The sequence below is a fragment of the Rana temporaria genome, chromosome 9, assembly GCF_905171775.1.
Source record: "Rana temporaria chromosome 9, aRanTem1.1, whole genome shotgun sequence".
In the NCBI taxonomy this organism is placed as follows: Eukaryota; Metazoa; Chordata; class Amphibia; order Anura; family Ranidae; genus Rana; species Rana temporaria.
In genome coordinates, this window is record NC_053497.1 from 70369942 (window position 1) to 70390479 (window position 20538).

The 20538-nt window shown below is 41.5% G+C and overlaps 1 protein-coding gene across 1 annotated transcript in view; it reads left to right on the forward strand.

Moving 5' to 3' along the window:
- The window catches only part of ADGRG4 (adhesion G protein-coupled receptor G4), a 130654-nt gene extending 110397 nt beyond the window's left edge, over positions 1-20257 (forward strand). The window contains exons 23-27 of the mRNA XM_040323753.1: positions 2683-2791; positions 4689-4969; positions 9971-10072; positions 15101-15265; positions 19929-20257. Of these exons, the coding sequence (XP_040179687.1) occupies positions 2683-2791; positions 4689-4969; positions 9971-10072; positions 15101-15265; positions 19929-20032 (761 nt within the window). The 3' untranslated portion in view covers positions 20033-20257. The remainder of the gene's footprint in view (positions 1-2682; positions 2792-4688; positions 4970-9970; positions 10073-15100; positions 15266-19928) is intronic.
- The last annotated feature ends 281 nt before the right edge of the window (positions 20258-20538 follow it).

Sequence of the window (20538 nt, forward strand, 5' to 3'; positions counted from 1 at the left end):
CAGGAAAGCAAAAGTGAGGCCCCGTACACACGTCCAAGAAACTCGATGGGCAAAACACATCGTTTTGCTCGTCGAGTTCCTTGTGAAGCCGCCGAGGATCTCGGCGAGCCAAGTTACCTCATTGACTAATGAGGAAATAGAGAACATGTTCTCTATTTGGCCCGACGAGATCCTCGTCGGTTTCCTCGGCCGAAAGTGTACAGACGACCGGGTTTCTCGGCAGAATCCAGCTCCGATCGAGTTTCTGGCTGAATTCTGCCGAGAAACTCGGTCGTGTGTACGGGGCCTCAGTGTTCCTCTGTGACCCACAAGAGGCCAAAAGAAGCTTTGACCCTACATCTCTTTTAACAACCACCCACATAGAACAATGCAGGAGATGTGTGTGGGTCCAATTAATCCTAATGGCACGCCACATGCACTGGAAATCGTTCCCACAAAATAGAGGTCAAACTCCGCCACCATGTGCAATGGCCGCTCACCTCAATTCCAAAGGTAATGTGCATCAAACTGCCATCAACAAGCCACCTTTATATGCTATCCTCCGTCATTGGTCATTGCACGTACAACAAGGAAAACAACTCCTCATGGTTTAGTATAAAGCAGTAGTTTTATTAAAACAAAGGTAGACTTACATTTAAAATCATAGATGTGTGAGTATTCACATAAGCATTGCGTCACTGTCACGTGATTTTATCAAGGGTTGATAAAGTCATGTGACAGTGATGCAATGTGTCGGGAGGAGCCGGGTGACTTCACTTCCAGTTACGGCCAAAACCGGAAAGAGCTTGACAAAGGAGTGTGCCCTGAGTTCCATCTACCAGTGCACATGCTCCAAAATGCAGTTGCAACCCACCAATGATGTCATCACACCTGGCGCATTCCAGCCCTCACCATCGGCCTGATCCAAGCCTCGGTTTCATCGCCGTGGTCCCAGAGATCCTGCTGGCTAGGATTTCTCCCCCACAGGCAGAAAAATCAGCTCTTTAGAAAGCCGCTCTGTAGTGAATGCCACGCCAGTGTGGATGGACTCATGCTTTACTTCCTTAACCTCCATAGTGGATAATACACCTGTATCTCATTAAAATGTTTACAGTTCTAACCTAGAGGTGCCTGTGTTTCTCTTCTCATTTGCATATCTTTAGTCTGCTTGCAACTCCCCCCTTAAAGGCTGCCAATGTTGTTTTGGACTGCTAAAGTAATCTATACACATCTCCCCTCTTCATCTCTGCCCCTCCACATATAATGTGTATCCACTTCTAGGACTTATTGATGAACTAATGTATTAAATCTCATACTATTTAGCAGCGCCACTATCCATTTTTTTTGTTTGCTTACTGTAGCCTACTAGAATGTCTATGGCTCTGTTCTCCAGCTTGGATCACTTTTCACTTGGAATATAGGCATATGCTTTACATCCAAACACTCTGTTGTTCCCTGTGACAGGCTTTGATCCATGCCACATTTCAAATGGAGTACTTTTAATAGCACTTCACTTCACTCCCGCAGCCCAGTGTGAACCTGGGCTCAAAGTGTGTAATGTATTTAGGCTGGTCAAGTGCTTTGGCGTTAATTTCACTGGCCAGAATAATATTTTTTCTGTCCATTGAACTGATTTAACGCTCAAACTTTAAACACACCTAGTGTTAACGTGCATTTACACGCATTCACAGACGTCAAGCATTTTTTCTGCCAAAACATCACTGCCCTTGGACACACGGGCAGTGTTTTTTTTTCCTGTCCTTAAATTCTCCAGTTTATTATCTTCTATAAAAGTCTATGGCCCAGATTCAGGTAGATTCGCGCAATATTTGCGTGGGCAAAGAGCAAAAATTTTTCTCTGCGCCCACGCAAATATTGCGCTTTGCCCGCGATTCACGGAGCAGTTGCTCCGTAAATTGCGCGGGCTATATGCTAAATAGCCCTGCGTAAGGGCGCCTAATGTAAATGATCCCGCCGGGGGCGGGAATCATTTAAATTAGGCGCGCTCCCGCGCCGAGCGAACAGCGCATGCTCCGTCGGGAAACTTTCCCGACGTGCATTGCGGCAAATGACGTCGCAAGGACGTCATTTGCTTCTAAGTGAACGTGAATGGCGTCCAGCGCCATTCACGGTTCACTTACGTAAACGACGTAAAATTTGAACGTCGCGAGCGGGAAGCGCAGCTATACTTTAGCATTGGTTGCGCCTGCTATTAGCAGGAGCAGCCTTATGCTAAAGTCGCCGTACGGAAACTCCGTACCTTGCGTGCGCAGGGCCCGCGCAACTTTTGTGAATCGGTGGTAGTATGCAATTTGCATACTATACGCCGATCACAATGGCCGCGCCCCCTAGCGGCCAACGCAATAATGCAGCCTGGGATGTGAAGGCATAAGGAGGCTTAAGTCTGTCACATCCTAGGCTGCAGTCGGTGTAACGAGGTTCCTGAATCAGGAGCACTCGTTACACCGGAGCAAGTAAGCCCTTGCGCCGCGCAACCTATGGTTGCGCGGGCGCAAGTGCTTCTTGAATCTGGCCCTATGTGTGCATGGACACATAGGCTAACATTAATAGGGCTTAGAGGCAGGAAGAAAAATCACCCCTAGGAGCAGCTGAAAAAATGTCCAGTGTGCATGAGGCTTTTAAGTTAGATGAAAAATGTAAACTTTGAATTTTGATTACATGAACTGTTTTTGCTTCTTACAGGAATACCAGCAGTTATAGTTGTGGTGGTACTCAGTATAAATGTTAATTTCTATGGAGGTGTATCCAAAACGAATCAATACATCGATCCTAGTGGCGACTCTGCATCATTGTGAGTAAATCTTAACAAGAAAGTTTGGCACCAAACACTGTAGATCTGAAATGAGGGGAAGCTGTGCTGATTTTATTAAGCTAAAATGCTGTTTTTTATTTTTCCTTGGATGTCCCCCTCGGATCTACAGCGACTGCAATTTCAAGTGCACTTTGCACTTGTAGTTTGCACTTGTAGTGCAAAGTGGATTTGCCTTTAGTTGATAACCCCCTATAATTCTGAACTTTAAATAAGCTAAATAACAAGTATTTATAGAACAACAAAGCTATATGTGAATGGTTTTGTTACTCAAAAAACAAAAAGTATATACATGTGTCTATGGTTGTTAATTAATGTGCAAACAATCAACAAATAATGTGCAATAAATACCAATACAGTGCCATGTGCCAAACTAACATATGGATTTCTCATCCATCAAAAAAAAATGAGAAATGAATCCCCCCAAAAAAATATACTACTATTACAATCCACAGATTGAATGTGCTCCAAGAAAGCAAGAAAAATGTATTGTATACGAAAAAATATATATAAAAAGTAAAAAGATATATATGTGCTAAGAAAGTCCTTAATAGATAATTTCTTGCAAAGATGCCCAGCTATGTTTCCACCTTCACCGCAAATAGTGTTTACACCGTCACCGGATAAAATGGGCACTCACCAGATGGACCCAGAAATCTGCCTTTGGTTCGTATGGATAACCACTCCCTCTCTCAGGTGTATCAGCAATCACTCCCAATGCTTTGGCTGTAGTCTCGTTCTATATCCACTCATGTGACATATAAAAGACTATCATGGTGTAGTATATCAAATAATTTATTATGATTAAAACATATAGTTATTCCACTCACATATAAAAGTGCCTTGGAGCCGGCACTGAGCTGATCCAGCCGTAAATAGGAGTATATAAATGTACGAGTATGTCCTGGTCCGCACGTGTGATGCCTCACTTTGTCGCTTGCGTTCCCAGCCTTGGTATACTCAGACTGGACATGACGAGCTGGCAATGGTCCTGCAGCCTTTATGCATTTCGCAACTCAATGCGTCATCAGGAAGCTTCCTGATGACGCATTAAGTTGCGAAATGCATAGAGGCTGCAGGACCATTGCCGCTGTAAACACTATTTGCGGTGAAGGTGGAAACATAGCTGGGCATCATTGCAAGAAATTATCTATTAAGGACTTTCTTAGCACATATATATCTTTTTACTTTTTATATATATTTTTTCGTATACAATACATTTTTCTTGCTTTCTTGGAGCACATTCAATCTGTGGATTGTAATAGTAGTATATTTTTTTGGGGGGATTATTTCACATTTTTTTGGATGGATTGAGAAATCCATATGTTATAGTTTGGCACAGGGCACTGTATTGGTATTTATTGCACATTATTTGTTGATTGTTTGCACATTAATTAACAACCATAGATACATGTATATACTTTTTGTTTTTTGAGTAACAAGTTCACAGGATCAGTCGTGGTAAAATGTTTATATAAATATAAGTTAGCGCAATTCACTTCACAAATACACAAATCTAAACCCAACCTTCAAGGTTGCACTTTGTATTACCTTCTAAAATATTTGTATGGTAGGCACCTATCCTGCTGACTATTTTTGGCTTAGAACTTCTGGCAGTGTTATTAAAACAATTTATAAATTCAGCTTACAAATTCAACTCAACTCTAACCCTCATCTTGCTAAGTTAGTGTAGCACTTTCAGGTATTTATTCTGTTTAAAGAGATTGCAGTACTTCTCTGATAATGCCTTCTCCATCTGTTCTCCCCAGAGGGTCTACACAAGACGATTCTTGTTTTATGCACTGTTATAGACAGTGCATGTAGAAATTCTACAGGAGTAGAAATGAAATTCATTTACATATTTTGTCTTTTTTTTCAGCTGCTGGATCCAGAACAATGTCGTTTTCTATGTAACGGTCGTGGCTTATTTCTGTATCATATTTCTGACCAATATAGCCATGTTCATTGTTGTACTTCTTCAAATCAAGTCACTGAAGGCTACAAAGATAAAGGATTGGAAGACTCTCTTTTTCCATGATATTAAAAGCACTCTCAGTCTTGTCTTCTTGCTTGGATTAACCTGGGGCTTTGCCTTCTTTGCCTGGGATCCTGTTCGAACTGCCTTCATGTACCTATTTACTATTTTTAATACTTTACAGGGTAAGTACATGGTTTCTACATAAAAAAAATAGAGTTAGTTGAATCAATTTAATATGGTGACAAACTGTACATACTTGCCAACCTTTTAATTCCGCATACCAGGACTCTGTTAACCCTGCCCTTTTCAGCATTTTGTTTATTTACTTTCTGAGTGGGCAAACAAAATTACACCAATTTTAAGGATTGCCTCACCCAGACCCCACCTATTAATATGCGAAGACCATCATGCCCACTTTAATGGTTTGTTCCACCCAGACTCCACCTCTAAATATTCAGGGACAGTCCATAGTGTCCACATTATGGGTTGATCCTGCCCAGACCCCGGTCTCTATGCAGGGAAAGACCACTTGTGGCCAGATACCTGCAAATATTGCCTTTATGTGCATATTGCCTTTATATTGCCTTTATGTGCATGTGCAGTTACTCAAACAAGGAAGATGCTGAGGATTCCAGGACACGGAATTGGCGGAACAGAGGCTCAAGGTATGGACTGTCCCAGCAATTCTGGGACAGTTGAAATCTATGCTTATTACATGCCCTATTACAAGTTCTTTGAAACCAATTGAGTATATAAAATGTAAAGTGCCCTTTAGTAAATCAGACTCTGAAGGGGCTGATTCACAATAGAGCGTGGATTTCTCCACATGTTCTCATTTACACCACAAAGTTAGTCTTCACTGCGACTGGCATTTTACAACTGGTTCATAAAATGCAGGCAGCGATGTGGATCCTGCAGTCTCCCACAGAGTTCTCTCTACTTAATGCAGCATAAAGAACTTCATGATTTAGGCACCGTACACACGTCCGAGAAACTCGATGAGCAAAACACATAGTTTTGCTTGTCGAGTTCCTTGTGAAGCCACCGAGGATCTCGGCAAGCCAAGTTTCCTCATTGACTAACGAGGAAATAGAGAACATGTTCTCTATTTGGCCCGACGAGATCCTCATCGGTTTCCTCGGCCGAAAGTGTACACATGACCGGGTTTCTCGGCAGAATACGGCTCCGGTCGAGTTTCTGGCTGAATTCTGCCGAGAAACTCGGTCGTGTGTACGGGGCCTAAGAGGCAGGTCACATAACTTTGGCAGGTCACATGCCTGGGCTCTCCTCCTGGCTTTTGTTTTCTTTCATAAGGCCATTCATTTTTTTAGCACTCCGCTGGCTTAATGGTTTAAAAGTCAATGGAGTACTTAGTTATCACATTTGTAAAGCACTGGTGGTGGTTTTACATTTTAGCCACTAGTGTTTAAGTGGTTGCCACAGCTGCAACAGACACACAAGAAAGAACTAAATCTAATAGTTAAATGTGATCATTCCTACTTTTACGCTTGTCATAGCTAAGCAGGTCTGAACCAAGAAAATGTTTACGTTCCCATGATGCAATAGATACAAAAACATTTGTGGAAGACATCAGTCTGTGTGTTTTTTTGTATTAAAAGCCTTGTTTCCATATCTATTTATCATTTTATGTGTTCATCATGACGGCCATACTTTTTATTTACACGCTGCCTCTGCTTTCCCCTGATAATCCTTTTACCTCATTGTAAAGCTAGCAGAAAAAAATTCTCAGAACATTCGAATGACGTTCGAAAATAGTTTAAGATTTTATTTTGATTTTGGAAAGAAACATTACTGAAACTACATGCACTGTACAGACGATCGGACATTCCGACAAGAAAACTGTGGATACATTTCCAATGGATGTTGGCTTAAACTTGTCTTGTATACACACAGTCACACAAATGTTGTCGGAAATAACAAACGTCAAGAACGCGGTGACGTACAACACGTACGACGGCATTAGAAAAGGGAAGTTTATTACCAGTCATGTTAGTAGAAGTTTGGTGAGAGACAATTTGCGCTTTTCAGCGTGACGAATGTGCTATATCCATTACGAACGCTAGTTTTACCAGACCTAGCGCTTCCGTACTTGATTCAGAGCATGCATGGAATTTTGTGCATTGGAATTGTCCACACACGATCGGAATTTACGAGAACGGATTTTGTTGTCAGAAAATTTGAGAACCAGCTCTCAAATTTTTGTTGTTAGAAATTCCAACAGAAATTGTCCAATGGGGCCTACACATGGTCAGAATTTACGACCTAAAGCTCCCATCGAACATTTGTTGTTGGAAAGCTGCTCTTTCGCACCTTTGCATTTTTACGTCACTGCGCTCAAAATTGAATATCAATTTGATCCCACTAATGATTAGAAGAATGAACAGTCTTACAAAGTTCTTACAAAGAAAAATCTCAAACAATATTCTACTAGTGTATACCTAGCTAAGTCTACCAGACAGCACCTATCTAACTGAAAACAATAGATTTGACATCCTTGTTATATGAAATACTCACATTGCTCCTGAGAGCCAGAAACATTTTATCTAGACTTTTTCATCGGATATTTGTTTTAATTTTCTGATTTGCACTAGAAAAAATTGCTTCAAAGTCCATCTTCAAAGTCTAGCTTTCTTACCACGTTTCATATTATACACATATTTAGGCCTCATGCCCACTGACGTTTTAAAAAACGGGCTGTAAAGCTAGTACAGACGCCAGGAAAAGAAAGCAAGTTTTCAGCCGCGTTTTTCTTTCTCTATTCAAAATCAATGGTTCCCTATGGGAGCCCATTGATTTGAATAGAGGTCGCACCAGAAGTCGGATCAAGATAATCCGACTTGCGGGGCAGCTCGTGTGGAGAATCTTGAAGGGGAACTCTGCGCAAATGGAAAAAAAAAGTTTAAGTTTCCCCCCCAGGATGATAACAGACCCTTCGGTCTGGTATGGATTTTAAGGGGAACACCTAGGCCGAAAAAATGGTGTGGGGGTTCCCCCAAAATCCATACCAGACCCTTATCCGAGCAGGCCACCCGGCCGGTCAGGAATGGGGGTGGGGACGAGCGAGTGCCCCCCTCCTGAGCCGTACCAGGCCACATGCCCTCAACATGGGGGGGTGGATGCTTTGGGGCAGGGGGGGCACTGTGCCCCCCACCCCAAAGCACCTTGTCCCCATGTTGATGGGGACAAGGGCCTCTTCCCGACAACCCTGGCCGTTGGTTGTTGGGGTCTGCGGACGGGGGGCTTATCGGAATCTGGGAGCCCCCTTTAATAAGGGGGCCCCCAGACCCCGGCCCCCCACCCTACTTGAATGAGTATGGGGTACATCATACCCCTACCCATTCACCGGGAGGAAAAGTGTCAATAAAATAAACACACAACACAGGTTTTTATAATAATTAATTAGCCAGCTCCGGGGGTCTTCTCCGCTCTCTGGGGGTCTTCTTCTGACTTCGGGGGTCTTCGCCGCTCTCCCCGGTTCTTTTCCCACTCTCCGGTGCCATCTTCGGGGCTGGCCGCCGCTATCTTCTTGCAGCTCTTTTACTAGCATCGGCCAGCCTGGTCTTCCTCGTCGCCTTCTGCCTTCTTCTTTTCTTCCGATGTTGCCACGACACTCCCTCCCGCTGTAATGCCGGGTGTGCGGTGCACAATGATTTATATAGGCCTCTTATGACGTCACAGTCCCAGCATGCTCCGGGGGGTGTCAAGCTCCGGGTGGGGACAAGGTTCTTTGGGTGGGGGGCACAGTGCCCCCTCTGCCCCAAAGCACCCACCCCCCATGTTCAGGGCATGCCACCTGGTACAGCTCAGGAGGGGGAAACCGCTCGCTTGTCCCCACCCCCATTCCTGACCGGCCGGGCAGCATGCTCAGATAAGGGTCTGATATGGATTTTAGTGGAACCCCCACGCCGTTTTTTCGGAGTAGGTGATCCTCTTAAAATCCATACCAGACAGAAGGGTCTGATTTCATCCTGGGGGGAACCTGACGCAATTTTTTTTTGCGTGAGTTCCCCTTCAAGATTCTTCTCATCTTGATCCGACTTTTGGTGCGACCTCTATTCAAATCAATGGGCTCCCATAGGGAACCATTGATTTTGAATAGAGAAAGAAATGCTGGACGAGGCTTAACACAGTGTTAAGCCTCGTTAAATCACGTTTGCTGGCGTCTGACGTCTTTACAGCCCAGAACGCACTGGTCCTGTTTTTTTTTTTTTCAAATTAAAAACTGCTCAACCATTTACAACTCAAACGTCATGGTGGGCATGAGGCCATAGGCTAACATGGAGAGCCGTTTTTAAGCTGCAAAAAATGCTCATAAAAGTGGCTGTAAAAACGTTTGTGGGCATGAGGCCATTTGGGTTTGACATGAAACAAGGTCAGAGTCTGCAGTCCCCTACACTCAAACCACCCCTCCTTCTAAGATTCGTGAGGGGCTTCTCCCCACCAGCTTCTGCTCAGCTGCATTATTCATTCTCTGGGATCTTTGAATGAAAAAAATGACAAGTCTCATCTACCACTGAGGCAGATAGACTTGAGGTTCTCAGTGGAGCACATGTGTGGTGACATCAATCCACTTGTAGCCCATTGATACTTCCTGCAGCTCCATAACTGAAGGTCTGTACCTCACAGGGACCTGAGCTGGTGGAAGAGTCTGCAGGAGCCAAAAATCGCACCTGTGAGCCACTAATCACAGCTGTAATGCTTTGCAGGCTCCATTGTTCCAACGTTCCAAAAAAATTAAAAAGCCATATATTTCCTTTTTTAAGTATGAGTGCGTTTACTATTTTTTTTGGAAAAGGTGAAATTAGCCTTTCAGCTTGAGTGATTACTTCATTTATATAAATGAAGTTGGATTTACAAAAACAGTAGTTTATATGATTTTGCTGATTTGATTTAATTAAGAAAAATTGAATGCTAAATTGACCTTTTATCAGTCTAATGTAGTTAGGCAGTTAATAATTGATCTATAATTGGCTGCTATTGGCTACTAAACACTGCTGTTCTTTGCATTTGGTTATTTAGTAAGCCAATTTGCTAACCAGTATGTAGGTAGACATATAAAAATTCATTAGGGAACATTAAAATTTTTATTCATGTTTATAAAACATGTATAAAAACATGTTTGGTTTAAAGAATTAAAAATATTTTTTTCTCTTTTTTATTAGGATTTTTTATTTTTGTATTTCACTGTCTGATTAAGGAGAATGTAAGAAAGCACTGGAGGATGTACTTATGCTGCGGAAGGTGCCAACTTGACAATTATTCAGGTGAAAATTTATTTTTATATTAGGTTAAAGTAAAAAAAAATTCTGTGTACTTGAACTCGCACTTTTGTGAAACAAGTGAAATATATAAAACAATTACGTATGCTATGCTTTCTAGAGCATGGCCCTTGCCACTGCTTGTTGTTAATTGCTGCTTGACTGGTAAATTCTTGATAGGCTGGTTATATAATATCCACAAACTCCATTTTCCCGGACCCTGAATGATCATGTCTCTTTCTTTGACGCCAGGAGGATCCCGCAGCCCCAGCAAGTTATATGCCAATGTCGCTTTTAAATACAGACATAACGTTTTTTTGCTAAAATAATTGCAGAGAGATTAAAACCGTTACTACCAAGTTCGGTACATAATGATCAGATAGGGTTTGTGGCAGGGAGAGAGGGAAGGGATAACGGCTTGAAATCAATATTCTTGATTCATGAATTAAAAGGGGGGGGACCCCAGTCGCATTCCTGACGATAGATGCCGAAAAGGCCTTCAATAGGGTGGACTAGGGTTTTATGCTTGGAACATTAAGATACCTAGGCATTGGGCTGAGGATGATGAGATGGATATCTGCGTTCTATCATCATCCAACGGCTAAAATGAGAAAAAATGGGAATCTATCTCCTCCTTTTGAACGATTCAACAGGACAAGGCAAGGGTGCCCCCCCCTTCCAATGCTGTTTGTAATAGCATTTGAAACCCTGTTAGCTACAATCCGTAAAAATCAGGATATTAGAGGGGTAAGAATTAGGGAAATGGAGTATAGATTAGAGGCTTATGCAGATGATCTGCTTTTCTATGTTTCCAACCCTAGAATAACAATCCCAATTATACTAGAGGAGTTGAGTCGATATGGAAAGCTAAATATGTCCAAATACGAGATACTGAATATCACTTGTACAAGGGAGGAGCAGCGGGCAATCCAACCTAAGTTTCCCTTTGTATGGTGTAAGGAGGGACTGGGGTACTTGGGAATAAAATAGACTGCATCACTGGGGACTATGTTTAGGGATAACTATATACCAGTGCTTAATAAGATCAAGTAACCTCTGAACAATTTGAGACATAAGCCTCTTTCATGGATAGGAAGAATTAATGCTCTAAAAATGACCAAGGATGGTTTCAATTTTTCAAATGATCCCAATAACAGTACCTCTGGGCTATTTTAGGAAATTAAGGTCAATGGTTTTCAAACATATTTGGGCATATAAACGCCCCAGGATTGAATATGCAACACTGGTGAAGACAAAAAGGTCCCCCCCTGAATGGTATTGTGGATTCATAATAAATAAGGGAAAAGCTGGGTAAATATGGAGATATCACAAAGTAAGGCTGATTTAGGAAAGAGGGTTTGGATATCACGGCAGCCCTGGGACTTAGTCACTAGCACAAACCTGCTAACTAGAAATACTTTCAAGATTTGGGATGGATTGGGGAGACCGCACCTCTGGGATTATAATTCACCATTAATATCCATATTGGGCACAAATTATTTAAGCTAGGGAAAGAGAAATGCATATATTTCACTAGATGGGCAAAAAAAGAGGAAATATTATTACAAGATGTGATGAAAGGTAATAGGATATGCACTTATGCTGAAATTACACATAAATGAGGAAACAAGCCACTAGACAAATGGAGGTATACACAATTACAGCACTTTGCACAATCATTGCCACAACCATTACAGGGAAAAGGACATATGAGGTTAATAGAGAAATGATTCTGCTCCCCTCTTGGCTTAAACCAAAGTATATCAAAAATTTATAAAATTTTAATTAAGGAAATAGAACCAAAATTCCCTCCATATGTAGAAAAATGGGAAGAGGAGATAGGTCTTCTCAGGAATGAGGAACATAAAAGGAAAATCTTAAGAATAGCCTATTTTTCCTCAGGTGATATAAAGACAGTGGAAATGTGCTACAAACTCCTGGCGAGATGGTACGTGACCCCTCAGAGGGTGCATAGGCTCGGGCAGAAGGACCCCCAACTTGTTGGAGGGGCTGTGATGCCCCAGGGACCTTTGCGCATCTATGGTGGGAATGCAACAAGATACAACCTAATTGGGAGGGAATTTTAGCAGTGATCCACCAAATAATAGGAGAATGGATCCAGAAGCAAAAAAAGCAAAGAAAAGAAAAAAAAAAGGAAAAAACATGAGAATCAAGTATGGGACAAGTAAAATGAGGAAGTCGTCTCACTATGTAGTCTAAGGCTACTCAAATAATAGCTTTAGCTACTAGTCAGTTACTAGGCAGATCACGTGTGGAGCAAACAGCCTGTGGTATTCAATACTCTAAAATACTGTAAGTACAATTATATATATTATGTATGTATATATATATACACTCCAGAGCACTTCTGGATCATCAGATATTGTCACCAGTCAGTAGCATAGTTTGGAGGAAGGAGGCAGCTGGCTAGGTGTTTTTCTTCTTTGGACCTGGCTTTTGTGAACGCAGCTCTCCAGCTCAGGCCTTATGCTTTAGGGCCTTGGTCTGTCTCCCACAGACCGGATGCTCAGCACCTCTGTGCGTAAAGCAAGTACCCTCGTGCTACACTGGCTACCACCTCTCTCTCCTAGGTGAAGCCCTCCTGACTCTCATGCCCAGACCTCCTGTCTGCAGGGTGGGGTCGTCTCCAAATGGGAGTCTAGAGCCTTAGGTCCCTTTCACACTGGTGTGGGAGGCGCGGTGGCGGTATAGCGCCGCTAAAAATGGCGGCGCTATACTGTTGGAATTGCCGCAGGATTCGGCCGCTAGCGGTGCGGTATTAGCACCAGTGCGGTATTAACCCCAGTGTGTGTATATATATATATTTGAATTTTCACATTTTTCAATTTCGAATTTTTCAATTTTCGAAATTTCGAATTTTCGAAATTTTGAATCTTTCATTTTCGAATTTCGAATTTTTAATTTTCGAATTGTTTATTTTTTGATTTTCGAATTTTTCAATTTTCGAAATTTCGAATTTTCGAAATTTTGAATCTTTCATTTTCGAATTTCGAATTTTTAATTTTCGAATTGTTTATTTTTTGATTTTCGAATTTTTTCAATTTTGGAAATTTCGAATTTTTTGAATTTTCGAATATTCGAATTTTCGCATTTTCAAATTTCGAATATTCAAATTTTTTACCTTCGAATTTCGAAATTTTCAATTTTCGAACTTTAGAACTTTCGAATTTTTGAAAAGTTTACTTTTGAATTTTCGAATTTTTCATTTTCGAATTTTTCATTTTCAAATTGAAATTTCGAATTTTCGAATTTTTTACTTTCGAAATTTTTAATTTTCGAAATTTTTAATTTTTGAATTTTTCATTTTCGAATTTTCGAATTTTTCATTTTCGAATTTTTTACTTTCTAATTTCGAAATTTTCAATTTTCGAAATATTGAATTTTCAAATTTCGAATATTCAAATTTTTTATTTTTCAATATTCGAATTTTTCATTTTCGAATTTTCAAATTTCGAATTTTCGAATTTTGAAATTTTCAAAATTTTCGAATTTTTCATTTTCGAATTTTTGAATTTTCGAATTTTTTACTTTCTACTTTCTTTTACTTTTAATATCGAATTTCGAATTTTTCGAATTTTTAATTTTCAAATTGTTTATTTTTTAATTTTCGAATTTTTAGTATTCGAAATTTAGAATTTTTCATTTTCGAAATATATATATATATATATATATATATATATATATATATATATATACGAATTTTAGATTTTTTCGAATTTTCGCATTTTTCAATTTCGAATTTTCGAAAAATTAGAAAATTCGAAAATTAAAAAAAATCGAAAATTCGAAATTGTGTAATTTTCGATTTTTTTAATTTTCGAATTTTAGAAATTCCGAAATCCCGAATCTTATAATTACTTTTTTTTCGTACTTTCGAATTTTTTCATTTCCGAATTTTCCGAAATTTTCCGAATTTTTAGAATTTACGAATTTCCGAAAATTAGTTTTCTTTTTCATTTTCGTTTCATTCGGGTTTTTTCGGAAATTTTCGTTTTTTCCGTTTTATTCGTTTCGAATTTCCGAATTCCGAATTCTCGATTTTCCCGAATTTCTGAATTTCCGAAAAAAAAAAAACAAAAACGAATGAAACAAAAACGAAAATATTTTTTTTTTGATATTCACGAATTTTCGAATTTCCGAAAAAAAAAAAAACGAAAATAACATAAACGAAAAAAACGAAATTTTTGGCAGTGCACATGTCTATTGAGAAGTATCTGGAGTGCCAAGCTAGGGACCCAGCAGGGCAGGGTGGGTGATGCTTGAGGGAGATACCACCGTAAAGATTGGAGGAGCTCAAGGGATTCAGTGTCAGTGATTTAGAGGGTCTAGTGAGAGACCGGGTCAGTGTTGAAGAACTACAAGTGGCAGTTGTAGTGAAGCTGAAGGAACTGTTACGTTTAAATTAGGAACTGTTAAAGACTGTTGCCATAGGAGACAGCATTCCTGCATGTGCAGATGTGGCACCTTGCTGGGGCCATTACCTGCAAGGCTGTCCTATTGAAGTTTCGGAATCTGACAATTCAATCTACAACTATTTAAGGGTGTCCTGGCCCTAACCCTCTTCCCCTACAAATACAAAAAGGACTGTTAAGAGAAATAAAATCTCTTTTACATACAAGAAGTGTCTGGCGCCCAATAACTTTGTCCACCTGGCCTGGAAAGTTCTCATTAGACTGGACAAGGCCAGAGACCTTGCTACAGTTAGAATTGTTATAATATCATTCATACATCAGAAATGCTAAACAGTCATTAGTTGGGCAGGTGCACAAAACATTAAAGTGCAATTTATCAGGAACAAGCTTTCATTAGTCCAACTATGATAAATGAAAATTGGATTTCCAGTAGGGTAATCTTAGATACATCTCTGCATTGATTTTTATATTATATAATGTAAGCACAGTATATGTGTGAAACACTTTGAGGTGCTGATGCAAGTGTTGAGTCATATACTACATGTCTGTCTGTTATGTTCATCTAAGAATGTAATAAGCCGTGATGTTTTATTTTTTTCAGACTGGAGCAGGTTGAGCAATGCCGACACAAAATATAATGGTCGCATACATCAGTCACCCTCCGATTCCTATCAGTCAACAAGATCAAACAACACAGCATCTACTAATTCATCCAGTCTGTCAGGCTTCTCTAGAGACGGCTATTCTGAGTGGACCTATAGAAATGGTAAGTGGGCACATTTCTGATTCATATTCTAAGCCTGCATAAAAGGTGGCTGGAAGGCCTAACTAGAGGGGGAATGAGAAGTACAATTACTCTGGAGCCCAGCCTTTGATTGCACTCAGAGATGTATTATGACCTAGGCCGACAAGGCCCAGGCCTAGGGCGGCACTTTGCGGGGGCGGCGTTCTTCACAGTGGCACTACATTGATAGTCTGTTCCTTGACATAGGGAAAGGCGTTCAGTGTCGTCACACGTCCAGTCCTGCCCCCCTACAGTTAGAAACACATATGAGGTCACACAACCCCTACAGCGCCCCCTAGTGGTTAACTCCTAAACTGCAATTGTCATTTTCACAGTAAACAATGCATTTTTATAGCAATTTTTGCTGTGAAAATGACAATGGTCCCAAAAATGTGTCAAAATTGTCCGATGTGTCCGCCATAATGCCGCAGTCATGAAACAAATCGCTGATCACCGCCATTAGTAGTAAAAAAAAAAAAATATTAACAAAAATGCCATAAAACTATTCCCTATTTTGTAAACGCTATAAATTTTGCGCAAACCAATCGTTAAACGATTATTGCGATTTTTTTTTTACCAAAATATGTACAAGAATACGTATCGGCCAAAACTAAGAAAAAAAAATGTTTTTTTTTTTTATATCTTTTTGGGGGGTATTTATTATAGCAAAAAGTAAAAAATATTGATTTTTTTTTTCAAAATTGTTGCTCTATTTTTGTTTATAGCGCAAAAAATAAAAATCGCAGAGATGATCAAATACCACCAAAAGAAAGCTCTGTTTGTGGGAAAAAAAGGACGCCAATTTTGTTTGGGAGCCACAACGCACGACTGCGCAATTGTCAGTTAAATCGACGCAGTGCCGAATCGCAAAAACTGGCCAGGTCCTTTACCTGCGTAATGGTCCGGGTCTTAAGTGGTTAAGCTAGTGCATTGTTGGTTCACTTACCTTTTTCTTCGATTTCCCTTCTAAATGTTTTTTTCTTTGTCTGAATTTCTCACTTCTTGTTCCTCCTCAGTAAGCTTGCCCCCATCATCTGAGCCATTCTGGCTGGGGGTTAGTCAGCATGCTCGCCACCTCCCTTGGGACTAAAGCGTCTCCCTACTTAAAAAGTATAAAACAAACCTTTACAACTCTTTAATGCAGGAAACAGTAAAATAAACAAAAATAAAATATATAAAATGATGTAACTTAGATTGGAACTTTTCAATCAACTTAGCGGGAGATAGTCCAGGGATGGGGCAATATAAAAGCAAAATATAGACAGGGATATACACCATATTTGAAAAGCATATCCCATTACTCAGTCTAAAAAAAGAGAATAGGAGTGGGGGAACAACCAGAGGGGAAAAGGATGTTGGGAGTAGAAGTCCCCAGATCAAGAAAAGCTGGATGTAGGGAGAAGAAAGCGAGAGCAGCAGAGAGCAGAGAGGGCCTCTCGCCCAGGGCGTAGAGTTGGATCCAGGAGGTTAGCTTGTTTGTGCCACCTCCTGCAGATAGGCGTCAGTGTACACACATGGTTCCAGGGTCGTCAAGTCTCTCGGAAGGTCTCCTCCCGCTTATGCAAAGTAGCGGTGAGAAGGCAGAAGGTTTTTTACCTTTATGCATTCTATGCATGAAGGTAAAAAAAACTTCTGTGTGCAGAAGCTTCTCCAGCCCCCTTAATAGTTACCTGAGCCCCTCTCAATCCAGTGATGTCAATGAGAGACTTACCTCTCTGGGGACTCGCACCCCTGATTGCCTTTTGGCAGCAGAGGGAACCATTGGCTGTCAATCACAGCCAGTGAGCCAATCAGGAGACAGAGGAGGTGTGGCTATTGTGCAGCTCCATGTGTGAGCGCTCCTGCTTGGGTGCTTGCTCTGGGGGCACCCGGCAGGAGGGGGGAGCGCCGGCATAGGACCTGGGAAAAAAAGTATCCGGACTGCTCTGTGCAAAACCTCTGCACAGAGCCAGTAAGTATAACATGTTTCTTGTTTAGAAAGAAAAAAAAAACAAGGCTTACATATCACTTTAGGTGACACGTACCTTGGGAGTAAGCCTGACGTGCAGAGGGAGACCTCTCGTACCGTCCTGGTTCCGGGATCACTGGGGTTGAGACAGTGACCGTAGGAGCACAGTGGGGTATGAGTGCCTGCAGAGTCTCTGAGATTGGAGATGAAGTCTAATGAGAAGGGCTGGAGCGCTGTAGGTGCAGGTCAGCTGGATGCAGATCAGCAGATGCAGATCAGCGGATGCAGGTCAGCGGATGCAAGTCAGCGGATGCAGGTCAGCGAAAGCTGATTAACTGGTTAGCAGGATGCTGGTCAGCGGGATGCAGGTCAGCGGATGCAGGTCTGCGGACGCAGGTCACCGGATGCAGGTGCGCCTGAGAGCAACATGCACATGCAGGTGCAGGCGACAGCAGGAGAGGAGTCAGACAGGCCAGGTCATACACAGAGGATCAGTACAGACAAAAGCAGCAGGCAAGGAATGTTTAGATTTCAGGCTGGATTCGGCAACAGAGGATCTTGCAGACAGGTAAACAGAGCAGGTCAGGACTGGAGATAGCAGCGGAGTCAGAAAGCCAGGTCAGAATGATGCAGGTTCAGAATCAGGTCTCTGGATAAGATGCAGATCAGACAGAAAGGACACAGTGCTGCTGAGGGGTTTAAATAAGGCAGCCTGTTGCCAATCATTGGAATCAGTCTGCACTGTTAACCCTTAGGTGGCAGATCCCTGACATTAGGCTTTGGAAACAAATTAGCTTCTAGCTTTAATTTTCATACACAGCTGCTCCAGATTCTGTCTGCTCCTGTTTTAGTAAATTCTATGACATTGGCACATAGCATCAAAACCAATTTCTGAGGCAAAGTGGCGTGTGTGCAGTAGTGGATGTAAAGGCAAGACATGTTTTACCTTAATGCATTCCCCGCATTAAGATGTTTGTTAACCCCCCCAAAAAAATACAGATCCTGGTCTCTTAAAGCATATTAAACAGCACAGTGCTTGTGCTGTGTAATCTGCCCCCCTCTAAATGGTAAAAAACCTCCCTGATCCCCCCCCCCCACTTTCTGTGTCCCCCCTCTCTGCGCTGACCACGAAAATCAGGGTTGCTGAGCCCTGGCCACCATGGTCAGAGTACATCTCTCCATCATCTGCAGCTGCCCTCTTTGCTCTTATCTCTCCCCCTCATCCCCTCATTCCTGCCTGTCATCTCTGTGTCTATGTCTCTGTCTCCGCCCCCGCTGCTATTCGTAAAGATAAAAAGTTATACATTGTCACTGCCAGCCCCTCTATAATAGGCAGGAATAGCAAACTGTAAAAATATTTTATACAAACTAGGCTGGTAAATACCGATAGCGCGATCTTCAGGCCCAATCACGTGACTCTTGGACGGTTTCCAGGGCTATTGTAGGAGGAGCTGAGTGGCCATACGATCTCCCCAGATGATGTCAGAGGGAGATCATGGCCCCTCCTATAGAAGCTATCTGTACAGCTGTACAGCGGCCGCCAGTCATGTGACTGGCCTGAAGAAAGCTCTAAACAAGTATTTACAAGCCTTGTTTTTAGAAAAGACAGGTACAGTGTGCTATGCCAGGCTCTAATAGAGGGTCTGGCATAGACTTCATAATATGGATTAACAAACGCTTTAAGGTAAAAAGTGCTTTAGTGTTTTTATCGCCCCCTCACCTCCCTATATGCTTGCATGAGTCCTGCCTCGATCAATCACTGTGCCCGTCTGCAGTGGCCCTGCTCTCTGTTCCTCTCCTCACAAGCACAGAGGCAGCAGCGGAAACCATTGCTGTCAATCAAATCCTGTGAGGAGGGAGTGGGTGGCGGGGCTGAACTGTGATGCACGGTGTGCGTCTATGGAAGCACATAGTCCAGCTTGTGGACGAGTCCAGAGGTGTGCCACCATAGCAAGAGGCTTGTTATGGTGTCACACACAGAAGAAGAGGAGCCAAGAGCAGAGGACCCCAGAAAAGGAGTTTTTGGGCTGATTGGTGGAATACCATTGCACAGTGCAGGTAAATATAACATGTTTGTTATTTTACAAGAAAACATTTGGCCTTTAACTACTTTAACAATGAGTGCTAAGGAATGCATCATGTTCAGCACAGCAGTTCTCTGTCAACAAACAGGGGCAGGTACAGCACTTACCACAGCCATACATACTTATATTTCTCTAGTTAATCAATTGTCCCTTGCATGCTTAACAGTATGATGGAGGAATCTACACTGTCAGCCCTGGTATTCAGACAGCCGCAGCACATGTGGCTGTCTGAATACCCAAACCGTGCGTTCATCTTATTGGATGCAGTCACTGATTGGCCAGCAATTTTTGACTCCTTTGATTCTGAACCTGACTTTTGTCAAGCCGGGTGGTGCCAACAGGGCCGCCAATATCCAGAGAATTCAACTGGAATTGGCCAACATTTGAGCCATGTGTGACCAGCTTAAACAATGAGTTAAATGTATTTAAAGTTTAAATCTTAACAATAAACTCCTCTAACTTGCTCACATTTTGTTATACTCAAGTGCAAAAAAGAACTGTTGCTCCAGTTAGAAGTTCATAGCTGTCACTTAAAATAATTAAACTGGCATTTTCAATGTTTATATAGCATGAGCCAAAATTGTACCTGGATTTATTGTTTTCTTTTGTGTAGGAGGAATATTCATCAATTCAGCTCAAGCAGCACCTTCTAATCGTGCAACCACCTATCCTGACTCCACAAGAACATTGCAATTTTTGGATTTTGGCACACAGTAAAAGGAACTGACATAATATTTTCTCTCCCATTAAAATACATATTTTCTGTTTGCTAAAACACAATGAACAATGCTTTCAAGTGAATTTACTGTCAGACACAAAAAGACATTTACACCCTGAATTATCATGTTTCAAGTTAGTTATTCAGAAGGGCACAAGGATGTGAGAATTGTGTGCATACTGGAAGATGATGTAATATTCAGAAGTAATGCTTAAAGCGGAGTTCCGGCCACAATATTAAAAATATAAACTTTTTAAATATGAAAACCCCTGTAATACACAAACTTAATGTATTCTACTACAGTTAGTCTGTAAACTAAGGTCCGTTTTGTTAGGTTTTTACAGCATTTAGACACTTTATAAAACAGAAATTGACTGGGGCCATCTTAAGTGTGGGCATCATGAAGCCAGACTGTATGACTTCCTGGATTTCAGCCTCGCACATGCTCAGTGCTGTACAAGCAGTGTAATGGTTTCAGATCAGGTTTCAATAGCAATGGGAGTGC